The sequence below is a fragment of the Pyrus communis genome, chromosome 1 (genome assembly GCF_963583255.1).
Source record: "Pyrus communis chromosome 1, drPyrComm1.1, whole genome shotgun sequence".
Classification (NCBI taxonomy): Eukaryota; Viridiplantae; Streptophyta; class Magnoliopsida; order Rosales; family Rosaceae; genus Pyrus; species Pyrus communis.
Window position 1 is genome coordinate 5,382,999 of NC_084803.1, and position 14,632 is coordinate 5,397,630.

The following is a 14,632-nucleotide window of genomic DNA, read 5'->3' on the forward strand; positions in this document are numbered from 1 at the left end:
TCTCTAGGGCTGATGAAGACGACGACTTATTCTTCTTCGTCGTCTTCAAGTTCTTGAATGGAGACCTGGACAACCATCTGAAGAAAATAAAACTTCTGAAGGATCCCACAATTGGCCGTGAGTTGTTGGCGGCGGTGGCGCTTCGACGACAAGACATGGGCGGCGCCATTTCTGCGAGTGCTTGTTTCGTGGAATTAATCCCCAACTCTATTTACTTTACTTATTTCTTTTCCAATCCGGAATTATGATTAAGAAGGAAAGGTTGGGTGGGAGAAACTCAGAGCGTTGGAAAGGGATCGGCGGACTGGGAAGGGGAGGTTGGATGCTGCTCTTCATGGAGAATGTTAAAGAAACGGTAGGAGATTTTGGAAAAGAAACTTCACTCTATTTGACGAGGGAAATAATCTTGAAAATTAGATAAAAGTCAAATTTTATAAATTGGCATGTATCAATTTTTTTGTTTGAATTTATAAACATAAGAATTTATAATTTTTACGTGAAAAAAAAAACTTGGAATTTAGGACCTCTAATTTTCAAGTTTAGATTCCATGTAAATATATATTATTTCTCAATTTCTATGATTGAGAGCTTAAAAATAACGAAGTCCGTAATCAATTTCATTCTTCTTTTAGATTAACCAAACAAGAAAATTCACAAATTCTATAAAATAAAATCCCGTCAATTCAATTTTTGTCATTTTAAAATTCTTTAGTAATCTTAAATTTCTTCATCCAAACATAGTGTTAGGTTTTGGGAATGAGTAAGAACTTGTGAGTGAGCGACAATCTGATGGAGACGCCACGAATTCGAACTTATATCCTCTTTTGTCATATTTTTGAATTTATTAGTCTAACACAATGGATCAACCTAATATAATTTTTTTATATAACTTGTAATTTACGGAATTAGACTCAAGACTTTTCATTTACAAGTCACTTATTTTTTTAATCTAACTTGTAATCTAAGGAATCAGACTCAAGACCTCCCCACTTACAACTCACTGTTCACAAAAATTGAACTTAAATCTTTCATTAGTGATGAAGGGCAAATACATAATTAACCATGAGACCCTATCAGTTTGCGTTTATAATATATTGAGGAATCTTTTTATTTCTATATTTGGCAAAATAATCGACAAGTGTTGTGGATGGAGGATTGACTCCACAAATGAATATTATTTACCACAAATGTTGTGTAAAAATGGCAATTTTCAACTCCTTCGCTCGGTTCAGTAGCACTTCTTTCTGAATTCAATTTTGTATCGGTAAAGAAGCTCACAATGCGTACCGGTAGATTGCATCAGCTACACCATCTTCATCGTTGCTGAGACCAATTACGTTAGCCACAGCCTTCGCCTTCTCTGCCCCGTTACTAAGAGCAATGCCTAAAGAAGCCAGCTCAAGCATCTCGATATCATTTTCCCCATCGCCAATAGCCATGATCTGAAAAATAAGTTGAGAGAATCAATCAGGAATAACATCGATATTTGTATGCAACAAGATGTACAGAAAGTCAATGACAGTGGCCTTATCATCTGCCAACCTCGCTAAGTTGTGGATTCGGATGGTTAAACATACTATTTGAACGATGCTTGGAACAACGAATACTGCTTGTAACATAATAAGAAAGACTCCAATTTTTAACCTTCATTATGTATGCTTATATTTGCAGGGAAATATCAAACACCCCTTTTCAATCTGTGGTGATAATCCTTGTGCCGGTCAAGTTGAGGAATATGCATAACTCCCATTAAAACAACGAGATAGGAGAATAGTTTTGTTGTCCATACCTCCCTTGGAGTGACTCCCAAATGATCAAGCAGCATGTTTACTCCACGCCCTTTTGAGGTTCCGGGGGGAACAATTTCCAGCATGTCGGGCACGGTTTGGACAACCGTGGCACTATCTCCGGTTGCTTCGGACCAGTATGGCCTCAAAGCAGTTGTCACTCCCTCAGCAGTGTCCATGAAGACTAGTTTCTGTATATCGATAAGGTGTGCGTCATTACAAGAACCAAAAGGAGCAAGAATTATAGGATATTAACTCAATCATATTTATGAGACCAAATGGTATGAATCAAAGACGCTACACAATGGCCTTCCGACGGAAACCTCATTCTTCTATGAATCAACAGAAATTAAGAGCAAAGCCCTAAGCTTAACATTTTTTATTTCTCTTTGTTACAGGGAGATGGGGAGAGTATTGTTCTTCCTTGAGGGGTGTACCTGTATGCCAGCAGCAGCTACAAGATGCTCAACTGAAGGCATGATCTCTGCCTGTAAATATTTTACATGCAGGTTATATATAAAATGGCGCAAAAAGAAACCTCAGGCAGTAAAGAATATTTATGAACATGATGAAACATTAATCTACTTGCACCTTTTGCTCGTGATATACAGTATGCATGGAATCGACAAGTGGGTGATCATATAGAGATAAGCAACGATCCTCGGTGAATGCAATAAGAGGAACCTCATTCTCCAGAGAGTAGCGACATGCCTGCACATAAAGATCATCTGGTCATTTATTTCATTACATGCCCATGAATAATATATTCACTCATGGCTCACCAAACTATTACCTCTCTGCACACATCTGTATCCAAATTCATTCTAAAAATTTCCCGACCTTGTGTACCATAAACAAGCAATCCCTGGAATCAAGCAGAGGCAGACAATAAGGACAAGAGGTACTACTATCAACTCAAGATGGACAAAAAAAATCGTCCTAAGAGTAAGAGGGAGAGATGATATATGTAACAAGCACTGAGAATTCTGTTTCTTACAAGTTTGACCAAGCATTACAGAGGTCAAGTTGTTCATTACATACTTGAGGTGGTGGGAATTTACATAAAAGTTCGGTGACAAAGAGCATGAAAATGTTTAAGGGGGAACAGGAGTGGATATCGGGGTTCCCTCTATTGTCCTTATCAAGCTCACAACAGAGAGTACCACATGTAGATCGAGGGCAGATAAATGTGAGACAATTATTCCATGAGATGAGATTTACCCAAAGCAACTTAAAATGTTAAGATAGCAGCTCTCTGGACAGAAGAGTAATCATGTATCTATCTTAGTGAAGACAGTTCTATGTTCATCACATGTAACTTGGCAACAATCTTAGATGAATTTTCAAAGGAAAAAAGAGAACCTGCAAGAAAACCCCAGGAGAAAATTCTGAAACAATGCCGTCTTTTCCAGTTAAATCTACCTCCTTAAAAACACGAATCACAGCTGGCCGAGCCTGTTCCAAAGAGCTGTCAACAATCAGAAACTTTTTTGAATCAACACTATTCAATAATCAAGAAATCATATAAGAGGTAACACTGACCAACAGTAGAACACAGGAATAAGTAAAAAGTATAACACATTTCTGAGTATAATGTCTCCTGAGAATGAACAGAAAAAGAGGTTCTCACTTTTCCTGTTGCTATCACTATTTTCACACCCCTTGATGAGGCCTCTTTCAGAGCCTGGATGTTCGTTGAGCTCAGTTGGCTTTTGCTGTTGAGAAGGGTGCCTTGTGTATCAAGAAAAAATAAAAACATATAAAAACAGTCCGCACAAGGCTATAACCTACAAGCTAAATAAAATAAAGTACAGGCGTAAGACACAATAAGCCAAACTTACCATCCATATCACAGAAGATATATCTGAACTTTTGCTTATAGTATTGAGGGCTGCCTTCTTTCTTCCTGTCTTTTAACAACTCAGATGTAAGATTATATCATTGCAAAGTTCAACTTTAACCAAGTGAATCGCAGCTACAGATTGAATGAAGAATTTAAACAATTAACAAATCAAAATAAGGTCCATAGAAGACAGATGTGAAAGTGAAGCTTAAAAAAAAAAAAAAGATAAAATTTACCATCTAGTTTGACCCCATCGGAATGGGGTTCAGCATCATATGCGCTCTGAATTAATCCTTTTCCCTTCCACCCAAGACTCTTTAAGAGAAGATCCTCCTCCTTCTCCATTTCTACTTCAGCATCTTTGCTAACTTCATGATCAAATCCTAACAAATGTAACAACCCATGTACCTACACAAAGGTCCAGTGACTAAAGTTATCAAATTACAGTAGAGAATTACAAATACGAACTCTGTAACACTTGAAGAAAACACAATCAATTGAATATGCCTTTTTACTTTTTATGAGTGTTCACGCATCTTCCAGACAAATAATATTCATCATAGAGAACACTTATCTCTTCAAAACATATAAAACACTAATAATCATATTCTAAAACCAACCGCGAGAATGCGAATCTCGTCAAGAAGCGTATGGCCTCTTTGCTCCGCTTGTCTTGCTGCTGTCTCAACAGAAATCACAATGTCCCCCAACATAAGCTGCAAATCATGCAATGGCCATCAAGCACATATCACCAAAATTACATCCTTTTACTTATAGTGTAATGAAGAAAATTATAGATAAAACCGAACGAGCTAGTACCATGGGAAGCTTAAGATCAGGGACATGCTGGGACATGGAAATAACATCAGTAGCATGGTCCTCTCCTCTCCATTCCTTGTTAAGTTTTCGGATAAACTTGTCATCGCAAAGAAGCACCGAAAGCTCCACGCTTTCATATCCCGCAACACCGCCTATAGCATTGTCCCTTGTTTTATACACTGAATCTTTCAGCCCATCAAACGCTAGCTTCACCGCCGCCGGAGCATCCAGCCGGAGCAATTCCGCAATTCTCTGCAATTTTCAAACTCCATTTCACTTCAGCCAATCAAATCAGCTATACTGGTATTACAGAAGAGACATTTATACAAACAGTGGGTGATCGTTACATACCAAGATTTTGGGATTGTTCGATGCTTCTTCGATAGAAATACTGACATCGAGCTCCACCTCCTTCTCCTTGATTTTCGGGGATTGCCGCCTCACCTTCCTTTCACCTTTCTGCGAACTGCAGATTCGCCCCCGGATCAATGGCGGTCTGGCTGCACATCTCCATTTGTCTCCGCGCGTCGCGTGAAGTCCGCGGACGAATACCGTTGATACGGAGACCTGAAAGAGGTGCGCTTTCGGAGGGGAGATTAAACCCGGCGCAGATGGAAACGATGAGCTGGAAATTAGGGCGGCGCGTGGGACGCAACGCGCCATTTGAGTGGCGGAGGAGAAGGAGGGTAGGTGGAGGAGCATGTAGACCTTCGGAGCTCTCAATGTGAGTGGTGATTGGTTGGTTGGTTGCCTCGCGGTTTGTGAGTAGCTAACGGACAGTGACAGTGACGTTACCGGCTAGAAGGATTTTTATTCTCCGCAAACTTTTGAAAATTTTCAGATGTCACCGAAATATTTTCACTTTTATGCAATTAGCGGCTAAACTAATTGTTTATGACAATTAACCACATACAATATACAACGGTCTTGTTTCAAAGTCATTCTCGTGGCTATAGTAACTAGAATCATTTACCCCCAAGATATGTGTTTATGTGCTGGCTCTTTCCCCCCAAATAGCGTAGTAATTTTCTCTAAAACATAGTGTTTTAAGAGGCTCTGCTTAGGTGTTAGGTAACTAATCATCAATGTGATTAATTCTTAAGTACTTAGAAAAAATGGCTTCTAGGCAAGTCTAGGCACCTGGCTAGCCATCTAGGTGAGCTGGCGATTTGTGACCTTTTTTGCTTTAATTTTTTGTTTTTAAGAACATGGCTTAGGATTGCGATTTTTTTTCTCTTAGACAAAAATAAATAACTTCAATTTTGCATTTTATGTGATTAATAAATTGTTAAAAACTTATTGAATACTCGGATGAACATTCATTATATGCTTGTTTCCCATTTTTTCAATATGTTATAATACTTTATAATTTATTTATCATTCTATTTTGTAATTTATGTTTCTTAATATAATTATGTATTATTTTTAAATATAAATAGACACTTATTTTAAATAAATAAAAAATAAAAATAAAACTTCCTAGGGCCCTAGGCGCTAGGCCTCTTGGCTCTAGGCCCTTAGACTATCTCCAACCGAAGGAGGGCCAAGTGACTTGTTTTAGCTCTCTAACCTTCCAAGAAATTAATATTTTAATGAACAATGCATGACCATATTTATTAGCATCTTCAATCGAGGGGCCAAAGGGCCATAGGCGAAATATAACTCTGTAACAAAAAACCATCTCCAACGAGGGCCAAAGGGCTATAGTATGTAATGTGAAGAATTGAAATAAAATGAGATAAGATAGTATAAATAGACACTAATTTTAAATAAAATTTTAAAAAAAACTTCCTAAGGCCCTAAGCGCTAGACCTCTTGGCTCTAGGCCCTTAGACTATCTCCAATCGAAGGAGGGCCAAATGACTCGTTTTAGCCCTTTGATTATCCAAGAAATTAATATTTTTATAAACAGTGCATAACCATATTTCTTAGCATCTCCAACTGAGGGGCCAGAGAGCCATAGGCCAAATATAAGACTATCTCCAACCGATGGCTAACCAGATGACTCGTTTTTGCCTTCTGGCCTTCAAGATATTAATATTTTAATGAACAGTACAGGGCCATATTTGCCTCCATCTCCAATTGAGGGCCAAAGGGCCATAGGCTCGTTTTATCCCTGTCACAAAAAATCATCTTCAACTGAGGGCTAAACATAATTTATTATTTTAAAACTACTACTTAAATTCAAATCCAACGACTAAGTGACGTCAGCATGACGTCAACTAGCCGTTGGTAGCTGACATCATGCTAAAGTTATAGGAAAAAAAAATAGAATTTAAAAAAAAAATGAAACAAATTTTGTGAAATAGAAGTTATAGGAAAAATGAAATTTAAAAAAAAAATATGAAATAAATTTTGTAAAATAGAAGTTATAGGAAAAAAAATGAAACAAATTTTGTGAAATAGAAGTTATAGGAAAAAATGGAATTAAAAAAAAATGAAACAAATTTTGTAAAATAGAAGTTATAGGAAGTTATAGAAAAAAATAGAAGTTATAGGAAAAATTTTGTAAATAAAAAAAAATAAACAAAAAAAAAATTCAAAAATAACGGCTAGCTAGCTGACATCAGCTAGCTGTTGGATTCAAAATTTTCTTTAAGCAATCATGTCGGTTATAATCGATAGCAATATATTTATATTAAATATATTAAATATACTCATGTCGGTTATATCCGACATGATTGCTCTGATTTTTTGGCCAGCTCGAGCTGGCTGGCTGGCTGCATGCGGCTTTCTGGCCCTCTGGATCTTTCGGTTGGAGATGACCTAACCCTGTAACAAAAAACCATCTCCAACCAAGGGCCAAATAGCTGTAGTATAGAATGTGAATAATTGAAATAAAATGAGGTAAGATAGTATGAAATAGTGAAAAATATGTGAGAAATGATGTAGGAAAAAATTAGAAATTAAAAAAATAAAAAATAAAAAGTGGGTTGGGACAAAAAAATTCCTAAACTCTAAACCCTAAAGTGGGCTGAGCAAATGAAAAAAAAAAAAAAAGTGGGCTAGCCAGCGAGCTGAAGATGGCCAGTTAGTTGGCCATTTGGCCCCTTTTTTGTCATGTGGGGCCCACAAAGCCCTTTGGCTTATCCTTCTGTTGGAGACGATTTTCAGGCTATTTTTGACCATCTGGATCCTTCGGTTGGAGACGGTCTTACGCACCGTCTAATTACCACTTAGCAATTTTTCAAACACTAATGACAAGACTTGCTTATTAGTGAGAAGTTTGTCGGAGCATGAATAAAAATTTCAATAATAAAAAAAAAAAAGTAGTATCGCATGCTTGGCACATGCTATATGATTTGATAATAAATGGACGGATGTGGACCAAGCCACCAAAGCGCCAAACAAGTTGTGAAGCTTGGGTGGTAAATTGTCAAAAGCTTTTAGTTCAATAACTTCAAAGAAGTGGTAAATTGGATGCCAATTCTACAATTTTTCCAAAAACCCTTTTCCGTATAAAGTAAAATAAATCAAAGTTTGGGGAGTTAAATGTAATTTTAGAAAACGGAAAAGACCGGCTGGACTTAACGTGCACTGGGTCTTTTAATTTAATCGAGTCCCCATCCGATCCAATCCGGTTCAGCCTACAAGGAAACCTAGACCCTAACCGTCTCTACCGCCTCTACTGACCTCTCTCTCTCTCTCTCTCTCTCTCTCTCTCTCTCTCTCTCTTCCACTGCCCAATTCAGATCGCTCTCAGTCTCTCCCGCCTCCTCCGCCAATTAATTCAGTTTCCGATTCTCCTCCGCTGACGAATTAGGGTTCCGATCGTCTCAGTACCCCGCACTCTCAGCTCCAATTGCCTTCTAATCCCCATTTTCCAAAACAGTTTCTTCAATTAGGTTCGATAAATAGTCAATCCCACTAGCTCGAGTGCTGAAATGGCGAGTTCCGAGGATCCAAATGCATCTTCCCCGGCTGAACAGCCGCCAAAGCACTACGGCATCACGAAGCCGATCTTCCTTTCGGGTCCCACCGAGTATGATCTTCAACGAAATGTCGAACTCGAAAAGGTACACGGATGCGTGCATCAATCTGCTTTATGATGCCAAAGATTGGATATTTTTGGTTGGCTTGATTTGCAATTTGCTGATTTTATCTGTTTGTATTGATTTTGGTAGTTCTTGATTGATTCGGGTCTTTATGAGAACAAAGATGAGGCTGCGAAGAGAGAAGAGGTTCTTGGCCGCATTGATCAGGTATAGATATATAGTTCACTGCTCTATTGTCGGCTGTGAGAAAAATCAGTAATGTGATGATATTGGAAATGACTAAGATTTTATCGCAATTGGCGGGTGGGTTTAAAGCATTACCAATGTGGTGTTGTTCTGTGCTTACTGTCAGTTGTGTGTAACTGTGACCTAAAATAAAATAAGTCGGTTCCTTTTGGACTCCTAGCTTATGTTTACCATTACTGTCGTCATTTGTACGCCATAGATTTGAAGTCTTGCATTTCCCTTTGGTTGCATGGTACTTTCGTTCAATGAGGTAATTGGTAATTCTGAGTTGATTTTTACTGTAGATTGTGAAAGGCTGGGTGAAGCAATTGACAAGTCGAAGAGGCTACACGGATCAGATGGTGGAGGATGCGAATGCTGTCATTTTTACTTTTGGGTCTTATCGTCTTGGGGTAAATATCAGTTCCAACGATTACTTCTGGTGGGGGTGCACCATCAATTTCTTTTGCTTTCTATTATCATTGTTGTAGGTATGTTCTGTTGGAACTTGCAAGTGGATCTACAATTGCATATTTTTCCCTCTATTTAACTCTGTTTACAAGTTATACCCTCTAACTCATGTTACTGTTATATGGTGGGGATAATTTCATCATCTGGAGTTTGACGAACAGATTTGGGTTATGATCCAGAATGGTATGCTATCCGTTTCTAGCGATTTTATTTGCCACTCTTATGCTTGGATGTGGCAAGCAAGGATCCATGCTTTGCAATGAAAAAACTGGTACATGTCCATTAGCCAAGGATAATCTGATATTAAAACCAACTGGATGGTTCACATTTATGATGAAACCTTATAAGAATAACAAGCCCTTATTAGGACTTTGTTCACTGAAACTGATGCCATTGCCATTGGATGTGATCATGCCAACATATATAACATCTGAGGATCATCAATACCTCAGTCTATGAGAACAGTTAGTTCCACAATGGTGAACCACTCCTATGTCATCAGTCTTATTGTAGAATTTGCTGCTGTTTTGATTGTTTAGTCAAATTTACCTTAACAAAGGATTGGATGTTGTTCTTGCTTTGATTGTTTGGTCCAACTACTGAATCTGGAACCATTTACGCTACTTGTTCCCTGTAGCATTATGGCCATCATACCTGTATTATTATTAATGTTATGTTTTTCTGTGACAGGTTCATGGGCCTGGAGCTGACATAGACACTTTGTGTGTTGGGCCATCATATGTGAATCGAGAGGTGATTTATGCACACACATTCATATATATAATTCTGATTCTTTCTTAATTTGTTCGACCAGAATTCTAACCTGCAGCTCTACCTCACAATTGACTCGTTCTGCAGGAAGATTTCTTTATTATATTGCATGATATCCTGGATGAATTGGAAGAGGTTACTGAACTTCAACCAGTTCCTGATGCTCATGTCCCCGTCATGAAATTCAAGTTCCAGGGAATATCAATAGATCTCTTGTATGCAAGCATATCTCTTTTGGTTGTTCCAGATGTGAGTACAGAACTCATTTTTTTGAAATTTATTGCTTTTTGTTCTTTTTATCCATTTCATTGTGTTGCATGTTCGTATGACCATATATGAAGAGCCATTTCCAAGCCCATGTAATTTTGTCATGCTTCCTTCCTCACTTGTTTTGTCAGCTGGGCCATCTAAGGTTCTGGTACTAATAGTGTGGAAATTTGGTTTATTACGAACATTTGAAGATCCATAAGCTGCTATCATCATAGTGACAACAAATGTGGTCCTGGTGTCCTTTATGATATTGATGTGGTGTTGGAACATGCTTGTCAACAGGATCTGGATATCTCACATGGATCTGTGCTATATGATGTTGATGAGCAAACTGTTCGAAGTCTGAACGGCTGCAGGGTTGCAGATCAAATTCTTAAACTTGTCCCCAATGTTGAGGTTGAACATGTCTTATCTCTCACCCTGGTTTATTTCTAGGTTGAATTGACTCAACTTGTGACACTCTATTTAACTGTAGCACTTCCGGACGACACTCAGATGTTTGAAGTTTTGGGCTAAAAGACGTGGTGTTTATTCAAATGTAAGTTTGGCAGTGTTCAAAGCTGGTCAGAATCTTCATTGTTATTAACTCATTAATTTTACACTTACGAAATGACATTTCCTTTATTTTTTTCCTATTCTGTGTAGGTTACTGGATTCCTTGGTGGTGTGAATTGGGCTATCTTAGTTGCTCGGATATGCCAGCTTTATCCCAATGCAATTCCTAGCATGTTGGTTTCCAGATTTTTCAGAGTGTATACTCAGTGGCGTTGGCCAAATCCTGTAATTCTATGTTCAATTGAAGAGAATGAACTTGGGTTCCCTACATGGGACCCTCGTAGAAACCCTCGGGACCGCCTTCATCATATGCCAATAATAACTCCTGCATACCCTTGCATGAACTCTAGTTACAATGTCTCAGTAAGTACTTTACGAGTTATGGCAGAGCAGTTCGACCATGGTAATAGGATATGTCAGGTGAGAGCATAAATTTAATTTTTTTCTGCGTTTGCAGGCTTTATTTCATTATTGACGGGTTTTCCCCTTTGGTTTTATTAAAGGAGATTGAGCTGAATAAGGCCCAGTGGAGTGCTCTCTTTGAACCTTATCTCTTCTTTGAGGCATACAAAAATTATCTACAAGTGGACATAGTTGCAGCTGATGTTGATGACTTGCTAACGTGGAAGGGATGGGTGGAGTCCCGGTTTAGACAGCTTACCTTGAAGGTAAACGTTTCTTCCATAGTTGTTTTGAAAGCTTTTATGACTCATTTGTTAGAAAAGATTCACTATATTGAAGGCATTTCGAAGTAATAAATGGATGATAACTTCCTTATTTTGTACAAGTTGAAGGTTACCATGAAGAAACGTTGTCCCTTTTAGTCCTACCATTTTTGTGGGGATTAGTAGGGATATCTTTTCTTCATGAATGAGCTTCAACTTGAACAAAATATGAAAGTTGTCATTCATTTCTTCCTTCAAAATGCCTTTAATGTAGTGAATAGTCCTATCCAAGCCAATTCTCTCTAATAAACGAGGCCTTATAGTGATTTTCCTGTTAAGTTTTGCATTTTATCTCCGTGCAGATAGAGCGAGACACAAAAGGGATGCTGCAGTGCCATCCATATCCTAAGGAATATGTTGACGTAACCAAGCCATGCCCACACTGCGCTTTCTTTATGGGTTTGCAGAGAAAAGAGGGATTGAGAGGTAAAGAAGGTCAGCAATTTGATATACGTGGAACAGTTGATGAGTTCAGGGAAGGAATAAACATGTACGTGTTCTGGAAACCCGGGATGGATATATACGTTTCTCATGTTCGCCGGAAGCAGCTTCCTCCCTTTGTTTTCCCTGATGGGTGTAAGCGTCCTCGATTATTGAGGCATGTAAGTCAGCAGGATGAAAGAACCTATGAAGATTCTGCAGGTTGTAGTTCTGGATCTGTGGAAAGACATACCAGGAGGAAAATTGATCATAAAACAGAGGATATGAGGCCAGCTAAACTAGAGAAGCAGACGTCTGTTAGTTCACAATTGATGGAGTCTGTGGCCCCAGAAAGTATTACAGGTGGAGCACCTGATACCAGCTTCAGTAATGGCATTAGATTAGAGTGTCTTGCAACTGGAGATGCAGAAAAGAAATCTGATCATAGATTGTCTGTTGGACAGTTAGAGAGTGAAAAGGAAGTGTTGGACACATGAGAATGGTTGATAATATTGCGCATGAATCCAATACTGCAAATGAGTGCACGTCTATGCGTGTTCCTGAAATCCCTAAAGTCAGAAATGAGGTCAATCCTTCACAAGAGGATCATGAGGTAAAGCCATCTGAACAGTTGGAGAAATCTCTTTCCTTGAAGGAGCTGGTAATTCCATTCACAGCATCTATCTCAGAGTCCAAGGAAACATGTGAGATGGCGTAAGTAAGGACAGAGTTGGAAATGTGACATTGGCTGACCTGCAGAATATGGAGGCCGACTCTACTGGGAGACTACTGAATTGGACAGCAGATGCTAATGATGTTGATCAATAACTAGTCAAACCATGTAGTCGGAAGATGGGGGTGGAGAATGCTGATTGTGCATTGGGATGGATCCACTTCTAGCAGTCAGAAAATTGCAAAGTGAGTTACTCTCCATTTTCGAACTCTGGATTAGGAATTGTACCAGATGGAAGTGAGAAAACTGAAAGTTCTTGGAGGAGATGGTGAGAGGGGATATTTGCCGGATGATGCACTTTTGGAATTGGCAGAGTCGCTTGTGAAAAATGGCTCTATAAACACGAATAGGGTATTTCAAAATGCCTTGTCAGAAGAGGTTATGGTTTTGAACATAAACTCTCTTACACATGTTTTCTGTATGTTTTCCTTTCTTGCAGAGACAATGTGCTAACTGGTGCATATTGTGGTGGCAGGTCCTGCACCACTATACGTGATTTGTTCCCAGTAACTGTGCTTATACCTTACTAGTTTTGTGTACCCTTTGTGGCTATCTCGTCTCTTTTCTCCAATACAATTTTAGGAACCTGACAAGTCTTTATCCTTGATCTTGTATTGTAGAGCCAACTGTTGCAACCAGGGATACTGTTAATTTGGAAGATGTAGCTAGGCAGGAATCAGGATCTATGCAGAGGCCAACAGTAAGGCATGCGTTCGAAACTCATATGTTTTTTTAACCAAATCATTATATCTTTATACTGGCCTGTTTGGTGGCTCTTTTGTGACTGACAGGTGGTCAATGGAGTAACCTTTCAGCTTTCGCTGATGAATAGGTGGAATCTCACTTTCACAAGTAAAAGAGGTCGCACAAGGGTAAGTGCCATTTTAACTGCTGGATTTCATTACGGTTTCAAGTTGTGACCTGTATGTGATGCCTTTGCAAAGTGGCGGGGAAGTTCCATCCACGCAAAGAACTCCGCATGGTTTGGTGCGTCGGCGCAGGATGTTGGGCTTCAAAATGGCCTGCTAAGTTTTAAGCATTAGGAATTCATGGAAGAGTACGAGTGGCAGTGTCCCTTGCAGTCGCCAAGAACCCTGCTATTTGAGCTGTATGGATTTGCATGGAAGAGACTTTAATCGGGGCAAAGAGTTCAGCTAGAGTTGAACTGAGCAGGCTGTGACGGGTTTGCTTTCTTATTATGCCTCTGTATAAACACTAATCAAACTTTTAGTAGTTTGTATATCCCGCCATTGTAATACAGTTTTTAAGCAATTTACTCTCTCTCTCTCTCTCACTGGAAACAAGCTCGTATTGGTCGCGATATTGAAACATGTTATATCGAAACACGAGAACAAAGTGAGCATTTACTCCAAAAAGGGGCGTTTCTTTGCCCGTCTTAGCTCTTATTGGACCAGATTAGATTAAATATTAGTCTACTTCATTGTTTGTTTTCTTGCGGGACTAGTGCTAATGAGATTAACTAGGATTCACTTTCGTTCTGCTTGATTCACCTCCTCAACCTCGATTGCAATGGCACATCACATCATCTTGCTCGATTCACCTCCTCGACCTTGATTTTGACGGCAAAGGCTTCGGGCACAACTTCATCTTCGAAGCTGAACTCGTCAACTACTTCATCTCCGACGATTACCTCGTCGTCTGCGTCATATGGGTCCGCCAGATCTGGGTCCTGGGAAGCCCCAAAAGGCTATGACGAGGTGAGCTGATGAGGATCCAAATATTGTTTTGATTTATTTTTAGTGGGTAATGTTTAATTTTTTATATTTTTGATGATATGATGATTGTTTAGTTTAAATTTGAGAGTGGTTTGGTCAATCTTGGATTGCAAAATTGTTTCTTTGCTAAATTCACCATTGATGTGTGTAGAGCTTTCGTTAATACTGAACCAGAGAGAAAAAGAAGAAGTTGAAATTCTCTTTCTGACTCTCATTTGCAATTCTTTTGTTTTTGAGGTTTAAATATATGAGCGCGTGTTATTTCCAGTTCCAAATGAAATC

The 14,632-nt window shown here is 38.8% G+C and overlaps 2 protein-coding genes across 2 annotated transcripts; one reads left to right on the forward strand and one right to left on the reverse strand.

Moving 5' to 3' along the window:
* Positions 1-1,013: 1,013 nt before the first annotated feature.
* On the reverse strand, positions 1,014-5,208 carry LOC137747669 (endoribonuclease YBEY, chloroplastic-like). Its single transcript, XM_068487822.1, has 12 exons — positions 4,801-5,208; positions 4,450-4,701; positions 4,251-4,346; positions 3,867-4,038; positions 3,629-3,697; positions 3,418-3,518; positions 3,150-3,242; positions 2,581-2,652; positions 2,379-2,498; positions 2,225-2,275; positions 1,790-1,978; positions 1,014-1,442 (listed from the first exon to the last, which is right to left on the reverse strand). Exons 1-12 carry the CDS (start codon positions 5,149-5,151, stop codon positions 1,275-1,277), a joined length of 1,734 nt encoding a protein of 577 aa, XP_068343923.1. The 5' UTR covers positions 5,152-5,208; the 3' UTR covers positions 1,014-1,274.
* Positions 5,209-8,025: 2,817 nt separating this feature from the next.
* Positions 8,026-13,907, forward strand: LOC137737046 (nuclear poly(A) polymerase 4-like). The gene is given in 13 exon segments (XM_068476400.1): positions 8,026-8,465; positions 8,574-8,651; positions 8,975-9,082; positions 9,831-9,893; positions 9,999-10,160; positions 10,464-10,577; positions 10,657-10,719; positions 10,827-11,156; positions 11,240-11,404; positions 11,764-12,355; positions 12,358-12,992; positions 13,090-13,486; positions 13,559-13,907. Coding segments are annotated over 11 exon segments (2,049 nt in total). The 5' UTR covers positions 8,026-8,333; the 3' UTR covers positions 12,600-12,992; positions 13,090-13,486; positions 13,559-13,907.
* Positions 13,908-14,632: the final 725 nt, after the last annotated feature.